Consider the following 17917-nt stretch of genomic DNA (forward strand, 5'->3'; position numbering starts at 1 on the left):
TTCATTTGATTTAGTCCATAAGTACAATGTAATAAGTCAAGTTCGCAAAAACACAATTTCTAACTATATTGCTTTGAATATTTGAACAAACGATAAGAAAAAAATATTGCTAAGTTTTGATGGTATCGAACCGACAACTTAATTACATATAAGCCTAGTTCTATAAGGTTACCTAATGTCTGATGCTCTAACCACTGAGCCATTTCAGTCACAACAAAATGTGTTGTGTACGGGCATTGGCAACGCTCCTGGTTTCTTGACAAAAAAATTCACAAATTCTTAAAGGGGCATGGTCACGATTTTGGTAAAAAATAATTTTCCCGAATTTAACGTTTACAATGCTTTTGTAAGGCATTTTTAATAGGCAACCAAAATTTGTTTACATTTTGAATGTGAAAGTGAAAACTCCAGATTGAGACCTAAAATGAATGTGTTAAACGTTAACAAGTGAAAAGCTGTCAATGTGACAGCAAACCGGGTTTTCTTTTATGTAAACTGTATCCATAATCCATGTCAACCCTTATCCAGTGAAATGGAGTACCCTACATGTATATGAAACATTTTGCCAAAAAATGACTAAGTTCAAAAGCTGGTATTTTTTCGATTAATGATCGGAAATCAATATCCTAGCAATATGCACACCTCTGATATATGTACAATTGATCTGCAAAAGAACAACTTCCTATCTTGAGAACTGTAGGAGGAGTTATCCGTACAATGAGGGTACCCTATATGCAATATTTTGCCAAAAAATGACTAAGTTCAAAAGCTGGTATTTTTTCGATTAATGATCGGAAATCAAAATCCTAGCAATATGCACACCTCTGATATATGTACAATTGATCTGCAAAAGAACAACTTCCTATCTTGAGAACTGTAGGAGGAGTTATCCGTACAATGAGGGTACCCTATATGCAATATTTTGCCAAAAAATGACTAAGTTCAAAAGCTGGTATTTTTTCGATTAATGATCGGAAATCAAAATCCTAGCAATATGCACACCTCTGATATATGTACAATTGATCTGCAAAAGAACCACTTCCTATCTTGAAAACTGTAGGAGGAGTTATCCGTACAATGAGGGTACCCTTTTGGCAGCCGCCCACGCGCCCGCCCGCCCGCCATTTTCACCATTTTAATAACCGGATTTTTCCGTTGGAAAACCCGGTTAAAAACTGTTTATTTATGATGAAAATAAATAAAAATCTAGAAAAATTAGCTTTATTTTTTTAATGGTATATTGAACCTATGTAAATAAAACCTTGTTTACATAACAAAGAATTGTGAGCTTATTACTCTACGACTGACTCTCAAAAATTTCATTTGATCATTAGAAATGCATCCTTAAAGCATTGTAAATAATATATAGAAACAGAAAAAAAAGAATTTGGCCAAAATCATGACCAATTTTACTTATATGTGTCTATAGAGACAACATCGTCGGAAACCCACGATTGAATACAGGATAACAGAGTCTCAGATTAGGGTTTAGACTTTAAAATGAACCTAAAAATGCAAACATAAGACTCTCTGAAATGTCAGTCTGAGGGATATTGGACTCAGGTGACTGTCAAGGCCAAGAGGGCCTCTTGTTCTTATAACAAATGTATTTGTTATACTTTCATGTTAAATACTGAAATCTGATTGGTTAAGACGCAGTTAATAATATTTTATATTACCCTCAGCGTTAGCAACGCACTAAGCAATGGGTAACATTAAAAAATGTTACATGCGCGAAAATTATGCGCGTACGGTTCGCTGTAGAATTCACGTTGTTCCTATATAAAAGCAGTAAAATTTTCTTAAAAATTAAGACATTCAGTATAACAAAATAAATAGTGCCTGTTTGGGAGGATAACAGTTGAAATTGACACCCCTCGAAAACCATTGTCAACCTCCGCTTCGCGTCGGTTGACAATGGTTTTCTCGGGGTGTCAATTTCAACTGTTACCCTCCCAAACAGACACTATTTATATAGTATCATTTTCCAAAATGCCCTGAATATGAATTATGTGTATTTGTTTTTAGAAAAGGGAATATATACTGTTACATATACATGTGTGTCATTGTCTGTAATCCGTGATAAATACATGACTACACGGGTAAATTAATGAAAATTGTTGCATAGGTCTCATCTTGTTCGATGTTCTCGCATACTAGTACGCGTCACACAATTCTACATTACCTGGATTACCTAAATTGTTTGCCATGCCCAATCAGAGTTTGTTCAGATTTAATATATTTGAGTTTACATATACATGTACGTGTATGTTACTGTTCCGGATACCTTGCAAGTTTCCTGATATTTTTTGTACCATAAATGTAAAAGTATATGTACGCTATTGAGGCCCGGGAAGGGATATTGTAGAGTACAGGTAGCGCATTGTTGTTATCTCTTTACTGATAACATTCAAATATCAGTTTTAAACAGGAAATCGGGTAACTGGTGAACTGGGAAGTGAAGTCAGACATCAACACTCATCAATGTACTAATTACTGTGAGTAATGGTGATCCGACGATCTGGACTATGGAATCGGTATTATATTCATGTATACTGGGACTAATCGCATGTGTATATAAAATTGGTAAGGTTCAATAGAAGTTTTATTAATCGATTTTTTTTTCAATACGAGGTATCATGGCCTCCTGTGTCTTCAATACATATGCCCTTTTTATTGTTTTCTGTAGATGGTAGATCATGTCCAGAAACAATATCCCTGTCTGTAAAAGACAATCAACTTCCGGTTTACCAAGAGATGGCGACATTTCCATGTGGAGGCCATTTAATTGGATGGCGGACCACTGGCGCTATACCAAATTACAATATATTCCTAGGAGTCTGGATTCCAAATTACGGCACCCAAAAACTCCTCACCCTTTTAGAACCTCTCAATAAAACTAGTGGCGGGGAAATGGAACCGCTTATAATCGAAAGTGGAGATTTCATGGGTTTAGTGTTACTTAATGACAGCATTAGCTCATCGTCCAAACTAGATCAGCGTCCACAGCAAGCACAGACTCCACACTCTCTTACATCAGCTTACACAAAGAACAAATTGTTAGTAGCTGTGGTTCCAAGGAACACCACAAGAGGCAGCGTTTTAAATTTTGAGGAAATATCGTTTCATTTGATTCCGGCAGAATTTACACTGCAGGTTCAAATGGATTATACTGGTAAGGTTTGGAAAGCACTGGTGGTACACCGGTATTTATATTCGTCGTTTTATAAAATGTTTCACTTGTTTTGACTTTTCTACAGGGCTCTACTAGTATTTGAAATTGTTAACCTTGCAATAAATATATTGTCTATCTGTCTGTATGTCGGGTACACCTGCCTGTAGACGTCAATGTATGTAATTTCTATTTCTGGCAGGTTTGCGACATGTTCGTTCGAAGAAATTTGTTGTTTTTGGGAGTTGATTTTAATCAAATCTCCTATGCAGTTACTCAGACAAACCGAAAGTGAAACAGTGTTTGGACCTCAGCACAAATCATTGCTGCTGACAAGACTTATGTCTTGAAAATAATTGATAAATTCGATGTAATGTATGCTAAAGCATTGTTTTTCAAGAAAACGTATAGATTTTGAATGGTACGAACAATTTAAATAGTTTTTGTAGTCGTATGTATTCCTACGCCAGAGTTCAAGATAGTCTCGTTCAACTCGACGCGCGGCTGTCTCCGTAAATCCTTGTCGGAGATTTACGGTGTCAGCCGAGCGTTTCGTTGAATGAGACTAGAGTTCAATATTGCTTGGATACATACAATTTTCGAGAAATATTTCTGTTACTGATACATAGTTTGATTGAATTAATTTTATCTTTAAATATTATTTAACATGATTCATATGGGGGTTTCTCGACATTCTTGTCGAAAAAGTCCAAAAATTCATATAATAAAAATGTGCGAAATTCAAATTAGAAACTACATGTTCTTGTCATGCAAAATAACATATTATTGATTTTAAAATAAATAAACCTCGATAAAATCAACTCCCGTCAGTTCTTCAGTACTTTGATTTCTCTTGCATCTATTTACAGGTGAAACACACTGTACAGTTATTTGTGTAAAAGACCTGGCCAAAATGCAAATTGACTAAACTGAGGAAGATCTCTGTATATAATCTCCATAGGAATTATAGAATAATGTTTTTGATATAACATTTTCATACTCCATTACAGGTATTCATAAAACCAAATGGGAGTCGCCAAAGAAACTTAATAAACGGAATAAGTCAACAAAGTGTAGTCTAAATCTCCCAAACTGTGAGTCCTGTATAAAGATCAAAGGTAAGCTTGCATGCTCCCAGTGCAGGGACGGGTTTTACGGACAAACCTGTAAAGACACGTGTCCCGAGAGTTGCTCATCTTGTGAACAGAAGAGCGGCGACTGCATCCGGTGCGCGACCGAGTACTTTGGTCCCAGCTGTAAAGAACAGTGCCCCACGGGGTGCGCGCCCTCCCTGGGCTGTAACGCAGTAAGTGGGTGTGTCCAGTGTCGTCTTGGCTGGGGCGGAATGTGGTGTAAGCAGTTCACTCAGAGCTGTGACGAAGGACGCTTCCGTGGGAGCAACTGTAAGGACAAATGTCCTGAAAGTTGTGAAGCCTGTAACGGGACGCAAGTGAATGAACACTGTTTGGTCTGCAAGAGAGGAGTTCAATGGCAGCTGTGTGCAGATGTGGGTAAGATTATCTTCAGATCAGGTATTGAGGGAGCTTTTGATTTGTTTTGAATCCTTGAGGTAAAGATTTGTAGTGCCAAAAAGCCATGCTTAGTCTTCATTCTGAAAATGTGATTTTATTTAGCTTTATACCTCAAATTATGGTAACATCAGAAGATATGTGATCTCTTTGGTAATGGTGTACACCTTTTTGATGCTAAAACATTGCACGGCTACACTATTTTGTCCTTTTGTTCTACTTCCAGTTGCAAACAATCACGAATCTGAAAGTATATCTGATGGAGGATCCAGCTCTTTGGGAGCCATATTGGGTGCTTTATTTGCTTTAATTATACTTGGTGCAATAGTGGCTGGGGTTGTTTATTATCTTGTAAGGTAAATATAAAACTTATCTTATGCGGTCTTTGCAAGAATATTTTTCTCGTGTTGAGTTTAGAAAAGATATGGTTTACTTTTTTATGTGATTTTATATCGAGATTATCGTAAAAGTCTATTACTTGTTCTAAAGTATGGTAAGAAAAAAACATTCTGTACCTTTTGTTGTGATATTGGAGTTGTAAGATTTACAGTGAAATTTGGGATGTGTATGTCTATAAAAATACAAAATTGACAACCAGGTCTTTGCCATCAGACTGAGGTTACGGTATTTCGGAGAGTTGCTGTTGATCCTTTAGACACTTACATTAAGATATCATGGCATCATTATAGCCATCTGATCAAGAATGATATGCCCGTCTTACACTGATGTACATTGACATGTTATGGTTACACTTCAGGCGTCGACGCAGGAATTCTGCCAAGAGGCAGTCCGTTTTGGAAGCACTAAATGGACTTCCCTCGAGAAATGTGTTGGACGGAAATGAACGTCCATGCAATACATATGTAGAGGACTTCACAACAAAGGCAAACCAGAACAGGCGACTTCCGTTACCCCCTGGCGAAGATGAAGAAGGATATATGGCGCCTCAAACAAAACCGGACGTGACGTCAAGACTTCTGCAAGAAGAGGAACTGTCCTCAAATGACAAGTAAATTATTGAACAACCGTTACATTTGTACAAATGAAATGCTAATTTGCTAATTTGGTGTGAAATCATAATTTAATAAATATTTGAAAGTTAGGTGAATTAAATTTGATTTTTATGGCCCTGTTAGGGGAGTGTCCGTCACTCAATCATTCTGTCATAATTTGTTTTCTTGGCTTTATTTTATAATGATTGAAGAAATTATTGTTCTGTCATGTTGTAAATTTTGAATTTACCTGGTGGCAAGATCTTAGACTTTTGGTAGGACGTAACTTTCTTTTTCTTGCGTCAAACAAGTTCAAAAGAACGCTGGTTTCAAGTGAAATATACACAATCGCGTAGTCTTAGCTCAGAAGCCAGAGAAATCTTGTTGATTTCAAATATCCATGGCTGAGTGGCCAGCAATGAAATAGACAGGCCTACATCACATTGCTGTTTGTATGTGTTTTACACAACTACACAAAGTCCAAGATCCTGTTAAAATGGTTTTACAAAATTTACAACATGACAACAAATTTCGAGTTTGGTGCCACCCGGTAAATTCAAGTTTACAACATGACAGTTCAAGTTTAAGATCAGGATTATTTCCCTTAGTCTTGGAATTTGTTTTATTTCGAAAGTTCATGTTAATAAACCATCTATTTTTTATTCTTTGTTATGTGAACTAAGCTCGAGTTTCCAGTGGATATTTTACATTTCTCTGATATTCATCCATATCTCAGCAGTAAATAATGAATTGATTGATCGGTTGATAAATGCACTGATTTGTCAATCAGATCTGTATTCAGAAGCACACAGATTTATAGCTAACAGATTTACACATATAATAAAAGTTCGCATGTGTTGATTTATAATTATTTCCATGTATATTTTTTAGACCATCCACCTCTGAGGCAGCAAGATCCTCGCCCCACCAGGATGACGTTTACGAGGTTATTGGCGACGTGGAACACATAGAGGAGACTTTTGAATAGAATTACCGCTGTGTGTGTGTGTGTGTTATCGCTTTCTCTTTCAGTGCTTATAAAGGGCAGCAAGTATGAAAGATGAGTTGAATGCAAATGTATTGTTGTAAATGTATTACAACTGTGAATGCAAATGTATTGCAACTGAATTAGAAAAAAAAGTATGTTATTATGCGATAGACAATTGCTTCTGCATCTCTTTTTTATTGAATAAACTCATGTTTCTCATTGGTTTTTTTAAATAAACTAGTATACAAATGCCCGCTAATGAATGTAATATGATTTTTACGGACATATCTAGTCATTCGTCAAAGAACAGCATTTAATAGAACAATATTTTAACTTTCTTTTAAAACTTAAAACAAAATGATGAAGTTTTTTTTACAGACGGAGAGTACCATAGGAGAAAGCATATTCCCGGAATATGTAAGCAAATTTCAGCTTGGATTTTCCGCGGCTGTTTGAAATATTTCATAAGATAAGCTAGGCACCACTTACAGCTAAGAGTAAGAAATAAGTTTAAGTTGTGCTCTTAATATAAGATTTACCTCTCTTTTACCTTGATACAATCACCGTATAACATTCTCTTCGTTTTCATATTTTAACACTAGATCGGGTGAACACGGGGCAAAGAGATCATTCTTAGAAATTCTAATACTGTGGTTGCGTTGTAGGAAAACCAATACGTCATTGTGTCGTATGGCTACCAATATTATATCTTACTTATCAATCCAGTAGAGATTTCGATGGTTAGTTCAATGTGGTTAGGACAATATGTCTTTTTTAAAGGTTGTTTATCAACATTAACTGATACCAGGGACCTTAGATTTACTATCTCTTTAGCAGTACAGGTTGGGGTTATTCTTTACAAATAATTGATAAAACTTTCCATTAACAACATTATTTGCATATAACCATTCCAACTACGTTAAGGATTCAACCTCTACGTCGTAAGTATTGGAAATCGGGATGTTTGTGGACATTATACATTCACAATGGTGAGAGTCAAGCACTAGTCAAGCACTGTGCATTCAGTCCAAAGATGTGACACCGACTCAGATATAGAGCAACATGAAGTTACGCATATACTTTTCACTTTTTTTAAACCAAATTTAATTTTGTCTCACATTTAGAAGTATCAATTCTGTATCAATTCAATAATAAAATTAATGTACAGTGTTTTCGACTAAAGAGAGAGTTCTTTTAATTTTTTAAAATGATTTTTTACTCCTGTTCTATTGTGTTAATTTCTAGGTGTACGTGCAAAATTTAGATACTTAGTAAGTAAAAAAAAATATAACACCTTGCTTATTATTCAAGGGATAAACACTTTCATTTAGTCATTGTGTAAAATTGATTTTTCTTTTATTTGATAAAACATTTCCAATTGATTTAAGTGACCAGATGTATCTCTTTATTAAAGAGTAATATGGTTTTGTTGTTGCCGCTGTCGCTAAAGTCTTGTAGTCATACCATCGCACTGAGATTTGTCTATTTTAATGAGAATTCGAAGTTTACCCGCAAGTGAAAATAAACTTTGATTTTTAAACCATATACAGTCGTTTTACCGGTAACGAACCAGTATGCGATTTCGTCGTGCATGCGACTATTATTTTCGGAATTCCAAATGTTTTTATTTTTTGTTTAAATCACGTTTCTTTGTCCTTCTAAACTGTAGTATCAAACTTCCGAAAATATAAAGGATGAATTACGGAGATAGTAATTTCAACACCCCCTCCATTTTCCTAGTTTTGAATACGTTTTCCAGTATCGAATCAATCGCCCTCTATCACTTCTGGCCGAATATTTTGGGGTGGATTAATTTAAAAAATGCACTAGAGGTACATGACAAACTGGGCTTGAACAGTTTTCATTTTGCGTTACTTAATAAAATTGAATTTTCATGAAAACACTTTATAATAGTAATTAATGATAAGTAGTTGCCATTTGCCTTTGTTTTGCCCGTATATCTATCAATATATCCAGCCAAATAATACTTCTGTCGCAATGAACCGACACTAGGAAAACTACACGTGGTTCTATCTGAAGTCGTAATTTCATCCAAAGCTCAATTATTATTTGATATGATGCATAATCTCATTAAATGGATTACAATTACTAATTATCCAGTAAAAAGGGTTCAATTACAAACTTATTTTCGTAGTTTGGTTTAATTGTTTTCACACTTTCGTTTTTTCTGCCTTGCACTTTCGGCAGTTCATATCTGGGTCACCTTTTTAATTCGTAAATAATACGATAAATAATCGTGCAAATGTCAAACAACTCCACACACTGATAGAATATTTATTTCTGTATTATAATTACCTAGCTTGGATTTTTTAAAACCTAAACTTCTTTTTCCACCAATAATTTTTCTAAAAATTATTCGATACTGGCAAATATTCGTTACCGGTAAAACGACTGTATAATGTTTGTAAAAGGATGCCAACCGCAAATATCTTAAAAAGTAACAACAAAAAAAGAAAAGAAAAGAAAAAAGACACACCCATTTATCTATCAATTTGCACCATATCATTTGCACAAGATTTAAATTTCACTCCTTCATATCCTGAAGAGTGCTGCGATCTTGCGCAGGTGAAGCAAAGGTGAGGTCTAATAAATGGGGCTCTTCAGCGTCTACACGGAGGGCTCGGGTTTTGAATGTTTTATTTGATATTCTGTGTTGACACTATCAATCTTTGTCGTATATTGACGTAATAAACCAAGGTGGCGTGCGATGAACAACAACCGATACCCGAAATCTTCATTAAAGCCATTAAAACTTTAATGTAAAACTTCATTGAATCAATTCCTGATCTTCAAATCGGCTAGTGTTCGTGCGACTGAGTCCATGTGGCCGTCTATCTGACGGTAGATTTTTCTGTGTCTTGTACGCTTCTGTAAAGAGTATAATATTTGCTAAATTGAAACAGGACTTCAACCACCCAAGAACAATTATTTGTTTAATATCAGGCTGGAAGTGAAATAGATTCAATTTCTTTATTTAAACACTTCTTAATTAAGCTCTTCCCCTCTCTCTTTCTCACAATTAAAAAAGATATGAACGGGGATATAAGATTGGTTTTACATTGAATGAATTTTGAAAGAACAGTAGTGATTTAATTTGGTGTCACTGGTACCTTTTCGATATCACGTGACGTTGTTGATGAATCACTTTGTGTTGCCCCAAAGTCGATACGTTGTAATTGGAAACCTTTTATCAAACAATGGCTGAGCACCCTCCACCGTGTCATCTCCAGGCTGTTTGTCCACAGTCACTGTCTGCCGTCCACTCCCTGGGATCAGCCTCTACACGGGACACAGTTGTTGTGGAGACCCACGACCCTCCCAGCAATTCCTTTCATTTTCCAACTTTGGCGCTGATTTTATCCTGGAGTGGCAAAAAAAAGGACACACGACATTTAGACGGAAGAAATAGTTAAGAAAAAATAATACCGACATCCGAAGTCTGAACAGCGTGATTACGCAGTCTACTTTTTTCGACAAATCTGTCAGAATAAACTAAGAGGAAGAGGAACTCTTGTGATACTCTTGTTGTTTTCTCATTCAAATCTCCGAATATATATTTACTTTTTATCCATTTTTTAAAAAAGAAAATAACAAAAAAAAAACTACACCGTCATTTAATTTTTTTTTAAACCATACCCATGTAATGAAAAGAGAACCGAATAAATATATTATCATCAAAATGAATAAAATATGAATGATATTTTTTCCTTTTTTCTTTCAAAAAAGAGGGAAAGATTTTGGGAAACTCGTGTCCGTTGCCAGATAAAGCTGGGCCCTAAGACGATGAGGGAATGATTGTAAACAATGAGTCCGTTTTGTACATGTGTAAGATACATTCTTTAATATTTGTTAGTAATCTATACAATACTATTTTGGACATATAAGTGTTGGTCTATCTTTAATATATATCTATATATGAATTATGTATCATATTACATGTATAGTCTACTATAAATAAAGTTGCAATTATTTCAGTCATTTTTTTTCTTTAGGAACTTCTTTTTCTTAAAAAAATGTTTTGGTTTTGAGAAAGCTACCAACATACCAAAATATTTATTCATTTATTGCATAAGTCTAAAAAGTGTCTCTTTTCAAACACAATTTCACAATTTAAAACTATTATTAGCTCTGAAGTACAGTATATGATTTTTGTGCATTTTCAATAAAAATGAAAAACCTGTGTTGCTTGCAAATGGAATGTCCTAGAGTTAATTATTACACTATATAAATATCTAATAAAACAGGCTTAAAACAGATAAACATCTGCATTTTTTTATTATAACAATAGATAATCATTGAAAACATAGAAAAAAAATCATGAGCAATGTAGAGAGAGAGAGAGAGAGAGTCCTTGATATGATTAAAATAGTAAAAGTGACATGATTCCGGATATTAAAAATAAACTTTTATGATAAATAAGATTTGAAAAAATCATTAATTTTTGTCAGAGGAAAGATTTCTCTTCTCAAGAATATATAGCAGATCAATTTTTGTACAATTAAGATTTAACTTTTTCATAAAAAAAAATTAACATCAAAATTGCAGATCATATTGCTTTAAAAGTTTATCAACTGATGCTCTCATTGGTGGTGATTTTAAGGGAATGTTTTCAATGACGTTGTATCATCAGCCGATGCCGACCACATGATGTGATTTCTACCCATCCGTCCTCGATGGTTTGGAGAATGTCTGGAAGCCTCGTAACACTTAAGTAGATATTTGAGACAATAGTGATTCATTTTAATTCAATTAAACGTATTCTGAAATTTGCATAAAATAACATAGAAGTTTAACTACTATGTAACAAATTATATAAAGCAAGAATAACCTGGAAGATTTGCTTTCTTTTCAGTTATTTTAAAGAAAATAATCAGGTAATTTATAACGACTATAGTTTTTTTTTATACAAAATAAATAAATAAATGTAAACTTAATAAATATATAGATAATAAAAAAACAACAACAAAGAAGAACTTGGTTTTCTTATCTGTAATGTTTGTACATTTATTTTTCTACTTTTGGACAATTTATTCTTTTTATAGTTGTACATGAACTCGCCAAATAGCAGTTTTGTATTAAGCTAATTGATTTTTAAACTCTTTATTTGCCTGATTTAGTTGGTACTATGAGATTACTAAGTCTTGTTCTGGACCTTAAAGAATTGAAGAATGTGATATACATTGTAAACAAATTATAAAATGTTGTTTGTTTGTTATTTTGACAATCTATTCCAAAATTTTATCATTCTAAATTTAAAAGTTAAACTCAGATGTCTAAAAATAAGTATTAGTTTATTCAGTGAGGCTTTTCAGTCTTATAACAATATGATGGATTGGGAATTTTTTTTTCAGATCATGAATAAAGAAAAATAATAAAATGAGACAAAATGAATAGAAAAATTAAAAGATTGTATATGTTTGCAACAACTTTCATGCAATTCTTATGTACCATTTTTTAAAAGGAGGTCCCCCACAATCCTCCTAATCACGCATATTTTAATACAAATCTAAAAACTCTTCCGTGGCAACTCACCAATGTTATAAGACGACAAGCTTATCTTTTAAAAAGATTGGTGAGCTAGCGTGTAGCCAACATAAAACAAAAAAGCTGATTTCTAAAACATTGGTTTAAATTTCTGAATCGATTAATTAACAATCGGAAGGCACAGTGGTGTACTGGAATAATGCTGGAGTGGGTTCTCAATTTAAAATTTTGATTTTTTTTTTATAGTGGGCTTCATATCGGCAATGTCATAGCTCATTGAATGTGCCTTAATCATTATGTATCTACTTTAATTTCAATTTCGAGGTGAAAATTTTAAGAACTATTGGTACTGTTTTGTAGCAATCGTATCTTCTTGGGCCTTTCCGGCAAGCTCGAAAACCATTTCCGAGGTTGTTTTCCGAGCTTGAAGATATTTAAGTTAAAGCTAGCTTTTTACTATACTATTTAATATTACGATTTGCTTTATAAGACTTAAGCTACTATTACTTTTTGACATTTATAATAAAACACAAAACTTCATGTGAAGATGATAAAACGAAATTTAAATGGTACGCTTTATCTAAAATTTAATACGATATATCGCATTATTCACAGAATCCCCCACTATGGAGCCGAGCATGCCTATTCCAGTGAAAAAGACTAACGTAGTTGCTAGCGCCCGAGAGCGCTGACAATAGTTCTGTGTATAGGTACCGATAACCATCATTTTAAATATTTGTTTTCTGTTTCCAACAAGCAATACTTCTGGTGCAACACCACACACAGATAGGTAGGTCCATGTTCCGTCCCCAATGTGGCAGTGGTAACAGGACTGTACTACCACATATAGATCTACTTTTCGCCCTGAATAAGGCAGCCTATGGTGGTACAGTGGTTAGAGGGCTAGCTAACACATAGACCGCCTCTCTTCTATAGCACAGTTTATAGTGTAGGCAGTAGGGCTACCACATATACTGTCCGTCCAGAATACGGCGGCCTACAGTATACTTGGTAATCCGGGAGAGGCCAATCAAATATTGAGGCGTTTACTGCCTAAAATTACTTGCTTGTTTATCAACCTACGTATAATTAGGCATTCCGATCAAGGAAAAATATTTATACCATAACGATATTATTCTGTGTATGCTTGGCTCCGAGCAGTTACCGTGCACTAGCCTTGGAACAGAGGTGCGCTACGTTACAAAAGACCTGTGGCATTCCCATCAAATAATCAGATAACAAATCTAATAAGAAGACTTGCCTTAATTTTAAAAACTGAAATTCTAAAAACGTCATGAATAAAACTGGCAACAAATATCCCCTTCAGTGAGCTTTGAATTTTGATGTGAACAAATATCTGACACAGAAAGTGACGACGAAAGCCCCGATGGAGTGGTCGCTACCTCAGACCGACTGTAGAAAGCATGGAATCTGTCGACAAAAAATTGCCACCCAGGGTCAATTACATCCGACCCAAACAAAGTTCGTGAAACGTTTTATATCTGAAGTTATCAGGAACAAGAGGAAAATTACATTCTCTATCTGTGTGGGACCACCCCGGGAACTCTCCACATCTTTGTTTCAAATGAGATTTGATTATTAGGATTATAACTGTCATTATTGAAGGATAAATTCCCCCGAGAGTCGTTTATCGCTCATAAGATGGCAGTAAGTGGTTAAACGTACAAAGTTTGCACACTTGGATGTCAGTCCCTGCATTGGATACACTCTAGCGTGTAGATAAGCCCTATAGGTGAGCCCTTCTAACGAAGCAGGCTGGCGACGTCTCATCGACCGCAAACTCAAAACAACTTACGACTTACGACCAAATTCATAAATGCTAATTATTCATCAGCAACCAAATGTTTCACTGTAACGCTAGTAAAAGAAACCGGTGGTTATGGAAAAGGTTGGAATATGTAAGTGTATCTTATAAGGTTTGTTCATTAAAGAATATCCGATGAAATTGATAAGATTAGTTACGATTATACAGAAGTCTTAAGTTATTCCTCCTCCTCCTTGTACGATCGTCGTAGATCTAAACTTGTTATAAACTAAATACGCGTATAAACAAGGTATAGGCTCTGTATATAAAGGTTGTGCACCTGATAAGTTCCTGAAGGGAATTACAGTATTTGTTATGCATTTATAAGCAATGTAGGCGACACAATCCAATCAATAAATTAAGAAAGCAAACAGAAATATACTAATCCAACATGGTCTTTTCACTGCTAATTTGCAAAGATAATTTACATGCCACGCTTTTGTTACTGTAGCAGACGAAAAGAGTCCAATTTGCAATGAAAGAAAGCGACATCATTTCTTCTTTTTGTTTACACAGACAAAAAGAAACGGTTAATTCGCTTGTTTGACAATAAAATACAAATGTTTCTTTCCATGAACAGCATGGCGCCATCGGTTCCTTGTTTGGATACTTTCATTTGTTTGCCATATAAAAGACGCACTAGCGAGTAACTGGCGGTGTTTGAGAAATTGATTACTTATATAGACATTAAAACTAGCTTTGTTTTGAATAAAGAAAACTTTCGTTGTATCTGTTGCTGTATATACATACTAAGTAAATAATTCGATCGAAAAGTTAACGGATATTATTAGCTTTTAATTAGTATGAACAGGGCTTAGCCATATCTGTCTGAGAGAGAGAGAGAGAGAGAGAGGGGGGGGGCACGGCTGGTCCCTTCTGTTTGTGTGTAGTGTTTGGCGGTGACATGTATCAGATACCCAGTATCTATTGATATAGATCAACTAAAGATCGTCAACTCCAGCTCACTGTCTCAGAACTTAAATAACTAAGCAAACACAGGTCTGTGTGAAGTGGCGATCAGAGTCAACACATCAGCACCAAATCTGCATAGGATAGACCTCTCCGCGCCGTCAAAGCAGATTTGTTCAGTAAACTGTGACCACATTTGACTTTTTATAAACAGATTTAAGCGATCGCGACCCAAACTCAACAAATAAAGATGGAACCTTCAAAGTCAAGAGAGTGGACTCTCCGTGTGACACGTTATCCGATCTACTAGTCGTCTGCTTAAAAACAGTCCTCAATTATTTATATTTCAATATAATCAGACATGTGAATCACTAAGTGACGTTTTAGTTCTTCATATATAAAAAAAGACATAATTACTGTTTGATGATTTTTGCAACAATCAACTGAAAAAACAAATAGATATGTGGATTGTAACAGTTTTATTAAATGAAACACAGACATAAAATTCAGCGTAAATGTTCCCCATGTGATATAAAGCATAAACTACTACAATAACTGGTCACAAATTACTCTCGTTCTCTCTCACGAGAGGCATCGTCCCACATATCTGCCTCGTGTCCCTTTTCTGGGGATAAACCCTTTCCTGTAAGTTTGTCTGAGTGAGGTTTGTGACAGGAACTGACGTCACTCATATCAAGTCTGTATGGGGTTAGCGGGAACGAACCACTGAAAAATCCCGGAAATGGCGCTGATGTCAGAGGATGCAGGCGAGGGTACGTCAGTTGGTTGTTCGGCGTAAAAATGTCAGGTCTTGTTGAACCAGCCATGTAAGTTGGACGTAAACTGTCTGTCGAGAAATTTGATAGATGAGATTGGAAGGCCGAGTGGATCGCAGAGGGATTGAAAGGCCCTGCAGACGAAAACGGGGTGAAGGCCGAGCCCGGCCCATTTTGAGACAACCTGGAGATACCGTTCAGAGATTTCATTGCTGATCCATACTGAAAGGGTTGTAGATAGGGATGTGGCCTGAGGTCGGACTTGATGTGAGGACTTGAAAGCATGCTCTCCTGACTGGATAAAAATTGTTCGATGGATTTCACCAAATCTCCATTACAGCCTTGTAGAACAAGCTCCAAAACAGATTTCCTGTGAAACGGAAATATTCTCTCTAGTATTTCTAGATTAGACAAACGTCCCGGCAAAAAGGCGTTGGGCGGGAGAAGGGAGTGGGGGTATGTCGATGGGACGGAGGGCTTTACCCGGGCGGGGTCCATCTCCTCCCCGGAGTCAGGGGTGGATGTGTCGGGGCGTGAATTGGTCGGCTCTGGCGCAGTATTTACCACTTTTGTAGCTGGCTCTATGATAATGATAAAATTTAAAATTATTATTTTGACAATAATAATCATAATCCATAGCAACAACAATTAAAGATTCAAAGGTACCCGGTAATACACGTTATAATTATAATTCTTAGCTAACAAAAATAATGGGAAAAGTGCGTCATTTTATTTCAATTGTGTTATCTATGAAATAAAAACTTTTATTCACATTGCACACTAAATGAAGAAAAAAGATAAAATTGAATAAAAAGAGGAAAACTTCTTAAACAATAAATTCGACAAAACCTATCGCATTTATTCACATTTACATATATATTTAAATGTTGACAAATTTATTTTGAAAAATTTGAATAACTTACAACTAAAAAAAACTTAAAACTAGAAATATAATTCGATAGATATAATCTGTTCTATAATTTGCCGCAAATTCAACGAACGTTCAACTGACCACAAGCTAATTTTTTCAAAAATAAACACTTTCTTGACACGATCGCGAACTCTGAGATTTATTTTCGGTTTGATTTTGCAGACATTTTCATCACTCAAAAGAAAAATTTCAGCAAATATTTTGATATAAAAAACCAATCTCTGAGAAAGATTTAATTGAACAATGTTTCACAGTTAGTTATTATAAATTTTTTTACCTGTAAGTTATATATTTTATCATGATTCTGTTTATGCTACATTTTTGATTATATGATTTACTGACGGTATAAAAATCTTCTTTTTTTCAAAACAATCAAGATAAAGTTTTGTTTCATATGTACAAAACAATTTCATCATGTTTTACCATATATACAACATTTTTGTAAATCAACGTAAATCAACGTAAAATATTTTAAAAAGAAAAAAGTATTGAATGTATTTGTTTAAATTAATGTTTTATTATAGATCGTTTAAATCATGTTTTATATTTATGAATATTTATGATTTTGTGAATGAAATCGTAGAAAAAAAATGATTTAAAAAGTTCTCAATTCTCATCTGGTCAAAATGACGATATAATATTGATATGAATTGACTTCAATTTACTTTAAATTTTTCGTATTCCTAGAATTGAAATTCTACTTTTCGGATTTTTCATAACGTCCTGCCGTCTATCTAGACAAAAAGATATTGGGAAGACTTAATCTCAAACATACCATTGTCATCGCTGGAATTGTCGTCCAAATCGTCGGAATCGCTGTCAGTCCCTTTCTTGTCTTTATCCTCAGGTGGGGACACAGTTCCCGGGCCCCAGAGCGGGCCCTGAGTCATGATAGGAAGTGAACCCTCAGTTGCGCACCTGAGTCCGAGCGCAATGGCGTCCTCGGCCGCCTGCTGGCGCTTTAGCGCTACCTGAGCGGCCATCACTCGCTGGCGTTCGGCAATTAGGCTACATTTTGCACAGTTGCAGTCTTTGAATTTACAGTGGCGCTTGTGGCCTTTCAGCCAGGACACCATTCCATGGTTCCTACAGCGGGCACACTTAGGTTTGCGGGTCCCCTTCTCTGTGACGGGGTAGAGCGCTGTTACTGGGTTCATGCTGAGTGGAGTTTTGTTCTCTATATCTCTCTCCGTCTATTTATCTATCTATCTCTTCTCTCCGAGTTTTTTTTTTAATATTTGACAAAATTCTTGACGGGATATAACTATATCACAAGTATAAAGTTTTGAT

At 35.2% G+C, this 17917-nt stretch overlaps 2 protein-coding genes across 2 annotated transcripts; one reads left to right on the forward strand and one right to left on the reverse strand.

Annotated features, from left to right (window-relative positions):
- The first annotated feature begins 2323 nt into the window (after positions 1–2323).
- LOC105347365 (delta-like protein D) lies at positions 2324–6900 on the forward strand. The gene is made up of 6 exons (XM_020074970.3): positions 2324–2586; positions 2690–3175; positions 4183–4683; positions 4928–5057; positions 5459–5710; positions 6585–6900. The coding sequence occupies exons 1-6, from the start codon at positions 2529–2531 to the stop codon at positions 6679–6681; spliced, it is 1524 nt and encodes a 507-aa protein (XP_019930529.3). The 5' UTR covers positions 2324–2528; the 3' UTR covers positions 6682–6900.
- An 8480-nt stretch (positions 6901–15380) lies between these two features.
- Positions 15381–17917, reverse strand: LOC105328015 (doublesex and mab-3 related transcription factor 3, truncated). The gene is made up of 2 exons (XM_011428731.4): positions 17403–17917; positions 15381–16277 (listed from the first exon to the last, which is right to left on the reverse strand). Exons 1-2 carry the CDS (start codon positions 17782–17784, stop codon positions 15487–15489), a joined length of 1173 nt encoding a protein of 390 aa, XP_011427033.3. The 5' UTR covers positions 17785–17917; the 3' UTR covers positions 15381–15486.

This window comes from Magallana gigas, chromosome 7, assembly GCF_963853765.1.
Source record: "Magallana gigas chromosome 7, xbMagGiga1.1, whole genome shotgun sequence".
Classification (NCBI taxonomy): domain Eukaryota; kingdom Metazoa; phylum Mollusca; class Bivalvia; order Ostreida; family Ostreidae; genus Magallana; species Magallana gigas.